At 41.6% G+C, this 15,657-nt stretch overlaps 1 protein-coding gene across 8 annotated transcripts in view; it reads right to left on the minus strand.

Annotated features, from left to right (window-relative positions):
- Positions 1 to 436: 436 nt before the first annotated feature.
- Positions 437 to 15,657, minus strand: part of RBM6 (RNA binding motif protein 6) — a 78,756-nt gene continuing 63,535 nt past the window's right edge. For all 8 annotated transcript variants that reach the window (XM_020789346.3, XM_020789337.3, XM_078385513.1 and 5 more), the window contains exons 16-21: positions 15,442 to 15,531; positions 14,938 to 15,195; positions 12,163 to 12,237; positions 5,962 to 6,059; positions 4,521 to 4,650; positions 437 to 709 (exon numbers count right to left, since the gene is read on the minus strand). In XM_020789346.3, coding sequence (XP_020645005.3) covers positions 584 to 709; positions 4,521 to 4,650; positions 5,962 to 6,059; positions 12,163 to 12,237; positions 14,938 to 15,195; positions 15,442 to 15,531 — 777 coding nt within the window. In that variant the 3' untranslated portion in view covers positions 437 to 583. The remainder of the gene's footprint in view (positions 710 to 4,520; positions 4,651 to 5,961; positions 6,060 to 12,162; positions 12,238 to 14,937; positions 15,196 to 15,441; positions 15,532 to 15,657) is intronic.

A 15,657-nucleotide genomic window follows, 5' to 3' on the forward strand; every position in this document is an offset into this window, starting at 1 on the left:
ATTGCTTCTTGTCTATAGTTACATGAAGTGTTTATATGCTACCACTGTTAATTTCCCCATTAGGCTTTTGGTTTAAAGAGGCTACGTAGTTTTCAGAAGCACAAATAACAACTCAGAACTCCAATCTTTTATCTCCATGTTTGTAAAGCCAGATTTGCATAGTCCCTTCCAGCAGATAACAAAACTCAATCCAACACCCCAGCAGAACTCTCTTCCTTTAATCCTGGATTATTCCTCATGCATCGTCCGCATCTGTGAAGGGCCGTGGTACAAGCCCATGAATATAATACAGACTAACTATTCAGAGGGATATTTATGGCACCCAGTATACTGCAGATGCACACAGCTACATAGAAGTGTGCCTGAATTAAAATCCTGTTTCCCAATTAAGATTCAGTTCAAAAATTTGGAAAGAAGGAAAGAAAAGACCAAACACTTACTTTTCCCTTTTATTTGAAAAACATGAAACAAAAACACCTCAGCAGGAAAAAGAAACATTGATTCCAAAAGGGAAAAAAAAACAAGGACACACACACAGGAGGGCTGAAGGGTATAGGATGTGTTGGGAATTATTTCCATGTTTTTATTCAAGTTCCTTGTAGCGGGCAAACATGACTCTCCGTACAGCATCTCTGTATGTTTCATTAGATTGCCTTCTACTGGGTCTCCCTTGGGTTCCTAAGCCAGCTCCCCTCTTCCGGCTTTCTGGCTGTAAGAGAAAAATATAATGTATATGATATAGTGCTTGCACCAGAAATTTATGAGCTTGTTTTTTTCATTGCCAGGGAACAAAACACATGTTCTTTGATACTAAGTGTAATTTAAAAAATACTCAGTATCTTTGATAAAAGGAATAGCATATGATGGACGTATCTTCAAAACCACCTAGTCTTGCCTAACACATTTGAAAAAGACACTGATTGTTTGGTCCTTTATGAAGTGGTGTTATATTAATTTCATTTTATTGATTCCCTTTCTGAACCCCATCCTCAGAACTGAGACCCACCATATTCCCATTCCTATTCAGCTATATTTAAGTGTGTGCTCCACAGTTTCCACTTCAACAAAGCAACTAAAATAGGAGTAAAACAAAGAGAAATGTCATAATAAAAAACCCAACAAACAATAAAAAGCATTAGCAGACTAAAATTATACCAAATCCAAAGACATTTTCAAAAATCAGAATCAAGTTCAGCCAAGTGAAAGGCTTGAGACAGAAATGTTTATATGCTGAGAGAAAACCATTAATAAGAGGCTTGTGGAAATTAGTGAAAAGTGTGAATTTCCCCATTCTTCCTATCATTGAGCATTTGGGGCACTTTGGATTGTATTTCTTGGTGTTAGGGTTTTAAATCTGTTGTTATTCTTCCTACCTTGGATGTTCTCATGAGCTCATCCTCACACCGGGCTGCACTGATGTAAAGTGGGATGCTTTCCCATATAGGCTAACAAGGTGCCTGTAGCTTCTGAGAAGCTAAGCCATGCCTGAAAGAGATAGGGTTGCCTGCTCCTGATTGCCACCAACTACTTCAATCTAGTAGTAGTAGTTCTGGAATAGAGATACCCCTTTGCATAAAAGTATTGATACTTGCTGGACATTGATTCGCTGACTGGAGCCAGGAGTGTTCAAATGCCCACATGGCTCAACCTCAAGGAATGTGTGCCTCAGCTGGAACTCGGACCTATTCCACCACCTACTGCTATAGAGCTGCAGAGCTTTCTTCATCTGATAAACTGTATCTTATTTACTGTCATTACAGTCAATAAATCCTTTGTTGCAGTGGTTCCCAACCTTGGGTAACCTTGGCCTGCAATTCCCAGAAGCTTTTACTACCAGCTATGCAGGCTGGGGTTTCTAGGAGTTGTGGTCCAAGAATACATGTGTTATCCAAGAGTGGGAAGCACTGCTATATTGAACAAATGGTGATGTCCTTTTTCAAGCACCCCACAACCTGTTACCATGGAACCATGATGTAGCAACCCAATTAAAACAGGAGGCAGCTGGAGCTGCAACTGAAGAGGGCCTTTTATGTTGGTTCCATCAACGGTACCTCATATGTCAACATGAAATTCTAAGAGTCTCTTCTGGTGATTTCATTGAACAGACAGCAGAGTACAAGAGAAGGTGGTCCTTCAGATGCATTACGCTTTTCACATCTGGATGCACTAGAAGCACAACATTAAAAGTCTTTCTCCCATAGAGAATGTCAAGAAATGAAACTGGGTGAGTATACTTTTCTTCCATAAAAGATGCTAGGAAGTTCAGAGAATTTTTCCACCCAATTTTTCAGTTTTTCAAGGATCAGTTTTTCAAGGAGATAGCTGTTAGTTGCAGCAAAAACATGGCATATTTTAGACTCACTAGTTTTATTTGGTATAAACTTCAGTAGGATGTAGCCCATTTCTACAGATGTATGGATCACAGCCTCAGGAGATTATACAATGGTGAGAAGGAGAGAATATGAAACATACTAGAAGCACAAGAGGCCTGATGCATTGATGCTCATCCTTGGGAATGACAAATACAATTCTAAATGACACAAATACAGCATGTCTTCAAAAAATTCTGGTGGAGAGGGGGCACTTAGTTATGTACGTATTAAGTTTTTTTATTGGTTAGTTTTGTATTTTTGGTGTATTTTGCAGTCAATAAATTATTTTTAAAAATGATAGTTGTCAAGAGTCATTTCCTAGACAGTGAATGACTCAACCATTAATTCAGATCTATGAAGGGTGTCACAGGACTGTTGATTTAACCTGTTTCTTTTGTCAACTGAAAGACAAGTTGTTACCTAAGACACACACACATCTGGGTAGAGAACTCCCTCTTGTTTGGAAACAAAGGGCAACACAAATTCCTTATCCTTTTCCACTAACTGGTTCCAAAATCCTAAGTCACCTGGGGTCTGACTGTCTCATTATGTATCTATCCAAACATTAAAAGCTTCAGGAGAGACCTTCTTGAGAATGCCGAGAGTTGCAGAGGTCCACCTGAAAGGCACACAGGAGAAGGCTTTTTCCCATGCTACTACCAAGCTGTGGAATGTATTCCTTCCATTGTTGCAGTCTTCTTTTCACTTAAATTTCTTTTAAGGAAGGATGTGAAAAGATGTTTGAAACTGGTTCATAATACTGTTATAATATTAACTGTTTTTTGATGTAATTTACAGTGGTGCCTTGCTTTACGATTGCCCCGCACTACGATGAATCCGCTTAACGATCTTTTAGCAATCGCAATTGCGATCATAAAACAATGGTCTAAATGGGGGAATTTCACTTTGCGATGATCGGTTCCCTGCTTTGGGAATTGATTCTTCGCAAAACAACATTTTTCTTACAGCTGATGGGCAGTTTCAAAATGGTTGCTGGGTAATTAAAATGGCTCCCCGCTGTGTTTAGGGACGGATTCCTTGCTATACAGGCAGCGAAAATGGCCGCCGTATGGAGGATCTTCGCTGGATGGTGAGTTTTTACCCCATTGGAACGCATTGAACGGGTTTCAATGTGTTTCAATGGGGTTTTTTATTTCGTTTTACGATGTTTTGGTTTAACAGCGATTTTCCTGGAACGGATTATCGTCGTTAAGCGAGGCACCATTGTATTTTAGTGTTTATGTTTGTCTGAAAGTTGAATCATGGTGACTTCTGTCTTACTAGGTTGAAACATTTTGCTACTCATCCAAGTACCTTCTTCAGTCTGAGAGTTGGTAAGAGATCCCTGATACATCCTTCACATTGGTTTCACTTCCCCCTGGTCTGAATAGATGGACAAAGGACTGGAGGGAGTGAAAATCCCACTTCTGCACCCCCAGTCCTTTGTCTATCTAACCTGCCTATTCAGACCCAGGGGAAGTGAAACCAATGTGAACAATGTATCAGGGGTTTCCTACCAACTCTCCTCAGACTGAAGAAGCTACTTGGACGAGTAGCAAAACATTTCAACCTAATAAGAAAGAAGTCCAGTTGCCATGATTCAACCTCCAGATAACCTTACCTGGATGACTGAGAATCTTCACAGATAAGTTTATATTTGCTTTTGTATGATTTTCATGATTCTGCGATTGAATTTGTTTTTATAATGTTTTATGAGGACTATAAGCCACTTTGAGACTATTTAGTAGTGGAAAGGTATGACAAAAATGGTGATAGTAGTAAGAATAGAAATTAATTTAAGTAGGAGCTGCAAACTGACAGCCTACAAATTGACAGCAGTTTTTCAGAGGTGTCTCAGAAAATAGCGTGCTCATTAAGTATATAGTTCATGCACCTAAACAAGAATCATTGGCAGAAATCCTGTTTGTGATACAAGCCAAATCATAACCTTCCTCCTTGCTAAGAGAGAGTGCAATTCTTAGTCGGGGGGATGCACGCACACATGTCAACATTTATGTGCCCTTGAGAATTATGACAGGGATGCTTTGTTTAGTAGGGATGAATGAACTAAAAGCTACAATTTGGTTTATGCTATGAACAGGATTTCAGCTACTGAAAAATAATCACTTTCATAAATCCATGTTTTACCTCCACTGGTGATGTCATGCCCTGCTCATTGCGTCCTAGACCTGAGCCTTCCTTCCAGCCCATAGCCTGCATCATACGGCTTCCTTTGTTACTGCTGTCTGTCCTTCCTTTATCTGTGGGCTTATAATCACTGCAAGCAAATTTAGGACATTAACATGAAGGCATTTTCAAGAGAACGCACAGCATAAGTCATTGTATTATATTAACCACACATTTCACAGGTACAATTGTAACTCAAAGAAGACTTGACATTCTCCTTCCTAGAGGCTCATTATCTAAAGGAAGAGTCAAATCTTGTAAATCCTATTTCTCTCTCTCCTATAATTACAGTGGTGCCTCGCTTAACGAGTGCCTCGCTGAGCGATGAAATCGCTTAACGAGGCACTCTGGGCCATCGCTGGAGCATTCGCTCAGCGATGGCCCCTATGGCGATTTTTCGCTGTGCGATGATCGCTAAGCGATTCGCTTAGCGATTTTTGCACAACGAAGCGGGGGAGAACAGCTGATCGGCGGTTCCAAAATGGCCACCGGAAGGTCCGCGCCGCATTTTCGCGCCCTGCCCTCGCTTACCGAGGGCGCGAAAATGGCGGCGCTATGGAGAAACATCGCTTAACGGTGAGTTTTCAAGCCATAGGAACGCATTGAACGAAGTTCAATGCGTTTCTATAGCTTTTTTTATTCCGTTTAGCGATGTTTCGCTATAGCGAAGGTTAATCCGGAACGGATTAACCTCGCTATGCGAGGCACCACTGTACTCTGGTCTTACACAGTTTATATTTAAAGAGCAACAGGATCTGCAAAGGATGTCCTAACATTTAAGGTGTAACCAACTTGTGCTAAGTGACTTTGGATAGGCACATTCTTCCCTTAAAAACACAGCTGTCCTGATGGATCAAATGAAGTACTCTGTGCAAGACTTCTTACAGGCAATTTCTGTGTGCCTCTAACTCTTAGGGTTAAGAAATCTACAAATTTCTCAGACTTATAGAGAGGAGAAAGCAAAACATCCTCACAAACTGCATCTCTGCCTCTTCATCATATCAGACATATATTACTAAATTTCTTGACTCTTACAAATAGTAGCTTATTAGAAGATATATTGAAATCTGAATGTAGTTAACAATGTAATTAACAATGTTAACCAGGAAGCTTTTTCATTCAAATCTCCCCTCAGTCATGAACTCCATCCTCACTAGGGAGCAACCCATTCTCTCCTGACCTCAACCTCCAATTTGTTCTATAGAAATACTGATCTACTTTTTAAAATTATTGTAAAGATTGCTGAAGATGTATGCACGGTATTTTGAATTCTCTGAAATATCTACATGCAGGAAATATTATTAATGTTATCATTAATGCTGTTTCTTTTCATTTCCTATATACAAAACACACAAGACATTATAAGGATACGTTATTTTGTGAGAAAATGACACAGCATTACCTTTCAGAATTCCTGAAGTTTCTTGGCCGTTTTCTCTCTGGGGACTCCCGTTCCTCAAATCTCTCTCTTCGGCTACTTGCTTTTTCTTTAAACTTTCCCTTTATGACAGAAAGCAGAGTTAGTAAACTCCTGCTCTGATGCGGTGCCTAAAGTTTGTTTCCCTGCAAATTTCAAATGTGATATAGGTAGTGGAAGAAAGTTGCTAAGTCCTTTAATACTGCAATCAAACATCTTATTTCGTTCCCCAGATGCTTTGAATGAGGAAGATACAGAGATAGAACTCAACCATTTATACTCTGCAAAAAAAAAATTTTAATCTACCTTATTTGATATTATCAAGCTAATATTCAAGTTCTTCCAAAATAACTATCTGCTGCTTTATATCTTCATCAAATTTGCTACAAATGAAATGATGCTTTATTTTGCAAAGTACGATTCTTCAAGTGGCTGTCTGGAAACTGACAGCAATGGGTACCGTTATGTGACTGTGTGGACACCTGTTTGGAACATTGTGCAGCTGAGTCAGAAAGGAAGCCTACCCCCACCCTTCACCATGCATATCTAAGTGCACCTGAACTTGAGTTGTTCAGTTATAGCCTGCCACAATTTAACAGAAACAGAATGGAAACATAAGGGTAGGAGAGTAGGTTGTGCAAGTTCTCAGATGACCATTAGAAGAACCAAATTTACTGAAACACATCATTCTTTTCTCAGATCTCTGTTACTCACACTGCTGTGAAACTTATAAGCTGTTTAACCAGTGTCTGGACAGCATAAAGGAAAGAACTGTCCTGATGAAAGATGCCTCAGCTTGAGAACAAACAACCAGATGGCAATGGTGGATGAATGTGAAAAGCTGTGGACCACCTTGGTATAAAGAAGGTGTCCTGCAGGCAGAAGAATTTCTAGTGAACAGTTTCAGCTGATGTTGGAAGTGGTCTTGTTGAGAGAATTCTCAGAGTGGATGGAGGACATCCAATGAGTCTATACACCAGGGAGAGGCAGTCTGTTCCCCAGTGAGTGAAACACTGGAGAAAAAGTGGAAAATCTTGCAGTCACTAACATAACATACAAAAAGTTGAATGGAACACTTGAAAAATGCAGTCCTGGGGGTGTATAACACTACTGCTTTAAGAACATTGAAAGTACACAAGGCCTGCTCTGATAGAATAGTTGGACCCTGATAAAAAGTGGGCAAGACAGTGTTCTGCTTCAGGTGGAATTAAGACACTACACTGAGTAGAAAGGAAGTATCAAGGTGCAGAGTACGCTTTGGGAATATTCTCAAGAAATGGTGCAAGGTTCTGGAGCTCTGGAGACATAATTTCGCTTTAGAATAAGATCTAGTGTTCTTACTCCAGTTCTGTTGACAACCTTATTAATGTTGGGATTGTGAAGCGGTGGTCTGTTAACTCCTCAGTCTTGTCACTGAAAGATACTTCTCCATCAAATGCAGGCCTTCAATGAGTAGGCTGGAATCTTCAGAAACCTATTTGTGCTAGGTCAGATATGACATAGTGCAATAGTGCCTGAGATCACCTTGGATGTGCAGTTCTGTCAGGCATTTAATCTGATGCCCCCACGAGTCTAAAAGCCTCAGCTTGAAAGGGGAATGCAATTGCCTTATGGTCATCATGCAGACATTGAAGGAATGCCTCCAACTTCTATAGGAATTGCTGATATATCACCATCACCATCTAACAACTATTGATTCCGATTGCCAAGACTGCAGAAGAATATGAGTGTCTGCCTCAGATGTCAAGTTTTGTCTGCTTTTATTCAGCAGAGAAATGTGCAGCCTGCTTTCCTCTTGTCCATGAGGCTTCAACAGCAATGCAGTTTGAAAGAGAATACAGTAATCAAAGAAATAGGCAGCACTTTCTTCCTGCACGTAATAGAAATGCTCAATGTCAACAGGAAGTTGGGAAGTATAGTTTAGTTCATGACTGCTAAATTAAGGTTGCCAGAGCAGGTAGAAGAGGCAACAGAGTTAGAGCAGAGGATTACTGATACACTCTGCTAAATACAGCGTCATCAACCAGCAGTGAAACTTCCTTTACATAAATACCCAGTGACTTTGCCATCCAAAGAGCCAATTTGGCATACGGTCTGAGATCTCCAGAGGGAGAAGTCAGGGCTGCATCACCCACAACCAGAAATGATTGGGGATGAAGAACAGGGAGGCGGCAGGTCCAATACTAATTATCCTACTTCCTTGTTTGATGCCAGCTGTTCCATATCATGATCCCGTGGCTTAGAAAACAATATTGATGCAGCAATCAGTATCACAGGGTATTGTATTGGCAGCATTGTGAAGACCTTAGGAGACTAAGGTCCCTTCCTCTAAGGTCGGTGACAGGAGACAGGTTTATTAGTCAAGTAATGCTGAAGGACCGAGAACTCCCAGAAGTACAAGCGGGATTCCGAAGGGGCAGAGGAACTCGAGACCAAATTGCTAACATGCGCTGGATTATGGAGAAAGCCAGAGAGTTCCAGAAAAACATCTACTTCTGCTTCATTGATTATGCAAAAGCCTTTGACTGTGTGGACCACAGCAAACTATGGCAAGTCCTTAAAGAAATGGGCGTGCCTGACCACCTTATCCATCTCCTGAGAAACCTATATGTGGGACAGGAAGCAACAGTTAGAACTGGATATGGAACAACTGATTGGTTCAAAATTGGGAAAGGAGTATGACAAGGCTGTATATTGTCCCCCGGCTTATTTAATTTATATGCAGAATACATCATGCGGAAGGCTGGACTGGAGGAATCCCAAGCCGGAATTAAGATTGCCGGAAGAAATATCAACAACCTCCGATATGCAGATGATACCACTCTGATGGCAGAAAGTGAGGAGGAACTAAAGAACCTTATAAAGAGGGTGAAAGAGGAGAGTGCAAAAAACGGTCTGAAACTCAACATCAAAAAAACTAAGATCATGGCCACTGGCCCCATCACGTCCTGGCAAATAGAAGGGGAAGATACGGAGGCAGTGACAGATTTTACTTTCTTGGGCTCCATAATCACTGCAGATGGAGACAACAGCCACGAAATTAAAAGACACCTGCTTCTTGGGAGGAAAGCGATGACAAACCTTGACAGCATCTTAAAAAGCAGAGATATCACCTTGCCAACAAAAGTCCGAATAGTCAAAGCTATGGTTTTTCCTGTAGTGCTGTATGGAAGTGAGAGCTGGACCATAAAGAAAGCTGACCGCCGAAGAATTGATGCCTTTGAATTGTGGTGCTGGAGGAGGCTCTTGAGAGTCCCCTGGACTGCAAGGAGAACAAACCTATCAATTCTAAAGTAAATCAACCCTGAGTGCTCACTGGAAGGACAGATCCTGAAGCTGAGGCGCCAATACTTTGGCCATCTCATGAGAAGAGATGACTCCCTGGAAAAGACCTTAATGTTGGGAAAGTGTGAAGGCAAGAGGAGAAGGGGACGACCGAGGATGAGATGGCTGGACAGTGTCACCGAAGCAACCAACATGAATCTGACCCAACTCTGGAAGGCAGTGGAAGATAGGAGGGCCTGGCGTGCTCTGGTCCATGGGGTCACGAAGAGTCAGACACGACTAAACGAAACGAATGCTGAAGTAGTGTGACAAAGCCCAGCAGAATATGCCTGTAGAGAATTTAACACACCTGTGTATGCTTGGGATAGCAGTAGAGTCATAAGCTTAATATCAAACAAGGTTATGTTGATAAATCCTTTAAGGTGTACCTTGAGGAGTTCTTTGGTATAAAGCAGTACTAAAGAATAATATGGTCACATCTTGTTGGGAACTGTGTTAAGTATGCACAGGGGAATAGCCGTGTTGACACACTGGCTGTGAGGTATGAGCATTGAGATCAGGGACAAGAGCATCTGGATCATGATCAGGACCTACTTGGTTGGCACTGTGTTCAGTAATGATACAAATGGTTTCATTGTTAAAACAGGTGTAGATGGGGGGAATGGCTGAAAGCTGGATGTGTTCACTGAAGGGGATTTCTAGGAAGTAGCTCCAGTCAGTACACTTTTGGTGGATTTCTTGGACCTCTTCCTGGTCTGAGCAACCTCTGTTTCACCTGCATCTGCCTGGCATTCAGAGGCTTATTTCTTGGATCTCAGCACTGGAAAGTCTTCCCCCAGTGTTGGTGGAGGTGACCAAAGGGAAGCCCTAAGCAAGGCCATGTGGATGGGTGACCCGTAGGTGAAGTATTTATAATGGTAGGCTGTATATTGTCCCAGTGAAGCTGAGACTGATGTGGCTGTGATTGGTGGTTTCACGTGGTTTTTTATATTGACAACAGCACCTGCTTCAAAGACAGCTTCTTGCAAATATTGACCAAGGCTGAATGGAGAAGTTTTTCTCAGCACCCTGGTCAGTGGTTTTCAGAAAGTTCTCCCAAACATATAATCTGAATTGGAATTTATATAGCTTCATTCCTTGTTTTGTGAAGTTGCAGCAGATTGTAGAGGTTTGGGAAAATTCAGAAGCAATGAGAATGACCATCATCTACGACTGCATAACAATGTAAGAGCCCTGCTGGATCAAGCCAAGGGCCCATCTAGTCCGGCTTCCTGTGTCTCACGGTGGCCCCACCAGATGCCTCTGGGAGCACACAAGACAACTAGATACCTGTCTCCTGATACCGCTCCCCGGTTTCTGGCATTTGGAGGGACCTTCCTTTTAAGCCTGGAGATTATACATCCCTATCATGGCTTTTAACCATGGTCTTTTCCTCCAGAAATCTGTCCAATCCCCTTTTAAAGCTATCTAGGCCTGATGCCATCACCACATCCTATGGCAAGGAGTTCTACAGACTGCAATTTGTACATTTTCAAAGCAAATACGTTGTTGCCCTACCAGGCCCCTCTCCTGGTATGGCAATGACACGTGGTGGCTAGGGAGAGTGCTGGGGTAAGACGATAGGTTGACATGGGTCAGGGAAGGTCACAGCAGTGCACTGCTCTGGGGTAGGGGTGGGGAGAAGAGATTGTGCCTCCAATTTTTCCTCTGATAGAGACTTCAGCCTGACCCTTTAGCTGTTTGTGTGTGTGTGTTTTTGAATCAACTGTTTACGCTGTGTAGTTATGTTTGGAGGCATGAAAATTATACAGATTTTTAACTACACGGGGATCCAGCAGCCCAACCCCAGTGTTGTTGAAGGGAGAAGTGTACTAGCATGTATACAAAAGCAGAAATTTGGAACTCGGCACATTTCTGCAAACTGAAATCAGGTCCTCTTCTGGACACAAATTCTACAATTATAACTTTTAGCATCTTCTACTTGCAAATGTTTCTCTCTCAAAGAGATGTGTGTTGCCTAGTCTGAAAGAAAGGAAAGTAATCTTCTGGGAAATTCTCAAGTAAATAACAAGCATTTGCAGATAACCTCTACACGCGAAGAGAAAGATCCCTGGATGAGGCACAAACAGTACTAAATAATAATGGTTGAAATACTGTCGAAATACTTCACAGTTGTAAATGGTGATGTTATAAACTTTCCTATTTCTCTCTTCCTAGTCCCCAGAGGGAGGTGTTAGAAAACATTGAAGTTTACAGATTTTGATATCATTATCATTTACAGCCATTAAGCTCTTCCAAGAGGATCTCAGCCAATGTGTTTTGGGCTTTTTACCCACTTGAGAGTTATTCCTGACTAATGGCTTTATTTTGGAACAACTACCAGACTATTATTTCCAAAAATGAGGTTAAGCATCAACACTCTCCAGATAGCAAGGTGAATAACAGCAAAATACACAGGTTACACATATGAGGAAAGCTGATTTAGTCCAGTGCACTAATCATTATTAAACATCTTTTCTTCTCTGTGATGTTGCTGTTCAGTATTTCCATTTTCTGACAAAAGTAGGTTGGACTAAGAATGATACTTTAATTCACATTACAGAATCACATTCCAACTCTGAGAGGTCAGGAACTTGCAACTTTTCAGGTGCTTCTGAGTATGAACCTGACCATTCTTGATCATTAGCCATGATGACTTGAAGTGGTGGCAGATGGAGCTCAAATATATTTGAAAGGACACAAAGTCCCTTTCCGCCTGTTTCTCCTGTCTTGTACTATTTATGTAGCTACAGTCAGGGTGGTAGACACATAGAGGCCATTGTTAATGTTTTGTTTACATATCAGATTTAGCAGCACAAAAGCTACAGAAAGCACACTATTCCTTTCTGAATCTCCAGTTACCTCTCGCTCTCGCCGTTCCAAATATGCCAGCTCTTGCTCTGATCGCTTTATCTTTTGATGAATTTCTAGGTTTTGCTGTTAGAAAAAGTAAAAAGAACAAACAGCTCTTAAGTCATCTCACCTTATACAATGAAAAATATTTTTTCTAGATATTTAGAATTCTCATCCAAATATAAAATTGTATTAGCAATGAAATATTAAGATGAATAGTAGATATTTGGGAATAAATGCACTAAATGTAATCACCACTAAATGCAAACATTTAAATACACACTACAAAATAAATGCAATAAAGAACATAAAATGTAAACAAAGGAATACCCACTTATTAGGAGCCTTGTGACACAGTGGTTAAACTGCTGTACTGCAGCCAAAACTGTGCTCACGACCTGGGGTTCAATCCCAGATAGCCAGTTCAAGGTTGATACAGCCTTCTATCCTTCCGAGGTCAGTAAAACGAGTACCTATCTTTTGGGGGGGGGGCAATGTGTAGCCTGCATAATTAATTTGTAAACCACCCAGAATTGTGCTTTAAGCATCACAGGGCAGTAAGCAACACACTTTGATTTTTATTACTCTCTTCTTAAAGAATATATTCTTCCAATCCTCTTAGAAAAATCTGAGCCATGGCTTTGGGTGCCACTGTCAATGTAGCTTAGTATACCTCTAACTAGGAACAGAGCTTTTCCATTATGACACCAGTTTGGTTAGTGGAATCCTAATACTGTAAAGATCCAGAATATGAGTGTCCTTGGTCAAGTTTTCTGTTAAAATAAAAAAACAGGATTTACCATGAAGTTTGTTTTTAATTAGTGAAGAATAGACTCAACACACAAGAGAGAAGCAGAAAGGCCTAAACAAACTTCATGTCTAGTTTGGGAGGAAGAAATCCCCTCTACTCACAGAGCTAGTCATCAGCAGTTAGATCAAAGAGAACTCTACTGGCTGGAATGAACAAAACTGGACAGAGACTGAGGCAGCATGATATAGGTAGTGAGCCCTAGGTGATTCTACCTATTTGAGGGAACTGTGCAAATGTGATGGGAAAAATGACTCCCCCCCTTGTCCTGACCACCAAAGAATCACCCACTCGGAAGAGATGTCAAGTCCATTCTCCACTGATCAGAAAGTACCTTCACAGTCAGTCCAACCTTCCATTTTTGGTCTGTGTAAAAGTTAACCCCAAACAAAAGGGATGTAGTGCAGCACTATCTCTTCTTGAGTGGGAAGTGCTGTAGTATTCTACAAATGAAATACAGCACAGCTACTCGACAAAAGTGGAAGGAGCAGCCCATGTGGCTACCCATTCCAGAGCCAAAAAGTCTGTTAAACCACACCCTCTTCACAGTGCATGCTCCCCACCCCTTAGCTAATCCTGAGTTCTTCCAGCCTGCCGCTGATAAAAACATGTATCAGTAGACTGAGGGGAAGGGGCTGGGTTGTGTAAATTCAGATGACCACTCAAAGAACCATACTTATAGGTAAGCAACAGGTGCTGCTTCTTTGTGGTCTTTGTGACCACAATGAGTGACTGACAAGCTCATTTACTTGTTTAAATGGCCACCCAGGGCACCAATTGGAGAATGTGGATGCCAGTCAAACTTTTACTACAAACTGAGGAGAGCATCCAGCAGGTAACACTGTTGGTTTGGCTTTGATTTGGCTAAAATTGGCCTCTCCTGGTGGTTAAACTAAATTTTCATCCCAACTCTCTGATGGAGGCTGGCCATGTCGTTGCATTGCCTTTGTCCCCCAGCTGAAAAGAAATCTTAAACTTCAAAAGAAGGTGATGGGGTGGGGAAGGAACGAGGTAGTTGAAAATTACCTGGTGGCTCTTTGTTTCAACAGTTGGGAAATAAATTCCAAATAAGTGCCACCTAGGGAGGAATTTGAAACCATACCAACTCACCCAACAAGCTGTTTGCAGACTGCCTCTGAACTCACCTTAATAAGATTGCCTGGCACAAACAACTGCCATGAAACTTTTGGAATCTAACATATAGTTTTTCTGAATCATCCACAAGAACTTGGTGCACAGCCTGAGGGAGATGAATTATCATGGAAAGCTAGCTGTTTGCAGCTGAGTGGCCTAATAAAGTAATCACCTGCTCTTGCATTTTTTCAGGATCCTTGTGACTTGGAAAACCTCTCTACCTGAGCATCACTCTGAATATAAGGATGTCCCTCAGGTGCAATGATTCCTACATCCATTGGTCTAAAGCAGTGGTTTCCAAGCTTGAGTAACCCAGGTATTCTTGGACTGCGACTCCAAGAAACCCTGGCCAATGCAGCTGGAGGTAAAGGCTTCTGGGAATTGCAATCCAAGAACACCTGGGCTTCCCAAGGTTAAGAACCACTGATCTAAGTAATGAGTTCCCAGGGATGACTGGCATCAGGTGTAGGACTGTTTATTAGGGATAGGACTTTTGTGGGGGAAAAAACCCAGTCCCATAATTCAGTGGGAGTCCTCCACGCTGAATTATGGGACTGGGAGCTATCAAACAGCAGAAGGTAGAGTAGTCATTTTACCTCCATGCCCTTCCCACACCACTTCTTTGTGCCTTTGAAAGGTATACCACTGCATGTTTGTGAGTCACAAGGACTCCCTGGAACTTGTAAGTGTGCAAGGGGAAACAAGTCTCTAGAGAGGCTGCCTTTATAATTTTTGGCAGTGTTTCTGTCAAGAATTTCTGCCAATCAGAAAATCTGTCAAATAAAGTAAGATACAAGAGGAACATTGGAAAACCCTCCTCAATGAATTGCCGCACTTCTTACTTTGTGAAGGTTGGAAAGTTGTTGATGCTTGATCAGTACTTCTTTATTTGGAAACTGCCTCCGGCAAAGTAAGCAGGCCAGCTTATTCCAGTCGGTCAACTTATCTTCCTCTTTTTCAGCCTTCTGAGGCCTTTCCTCTACTTGTACTGCTGGCCGCGGAGGCAGAGGCTGTGGCTCTTCTTCTTCCTCCTCCTCCTCATTCTCACTGTCACCACCATATTCCCCTAGGAGTCCTATCAGAGGATTCACCACTTTCGGCTACAGAAAAATGAAAATGGAATGAGATCCACATGCAATCCTGAAATATGCAGCTATTTTGAAGGTCTGAGATAGGTTGAGGGGTGCAGCTCTAGAAGCTGTCTACTGCTGCACTGTAACTCCATAGTCTGTGCTAAATATATTTCTGCAAGAGACTCCACCCTGGTCAAGATTACCAGAAAGACATTAAACCTGGAGAAGAAAAAGTGCTCCAATAAAAAAAAAGCTAAGCAATTTTTTTCTTACCGGGGGTGTACTCTCTTCTTTCTTCAGCACTGGAGGTAGTGGCTTTTTAAAGACATCTTCAGCAGGAACCTTCTCTTCTTCAAATTCATTCTGAAACAGCAAGAGTGGACATTCACTTTATAACCAGTTGGGCTTCCTCACCACTTGCTCTTCAATTGTTCTTAAAAGTTTCCTTTCTTCACCAGTCTACTATGTCTTCCTTTAAAATGACTGGCA

This window comes from Pogona vitticeps, chromosome 2 (genome assembly GCF_051106095.1).
Source record: "Pogona vitticeps strain Pit_001003342236 chromosome 2, PviZW2.1, whole genome shotgun sequence".
Taxonomy (NCBI): Eukaryota; Metazoa; Chordata; class Lepidosauria; order Squamata; family Agamidae; genus Pogona; species Pogona vitticeps.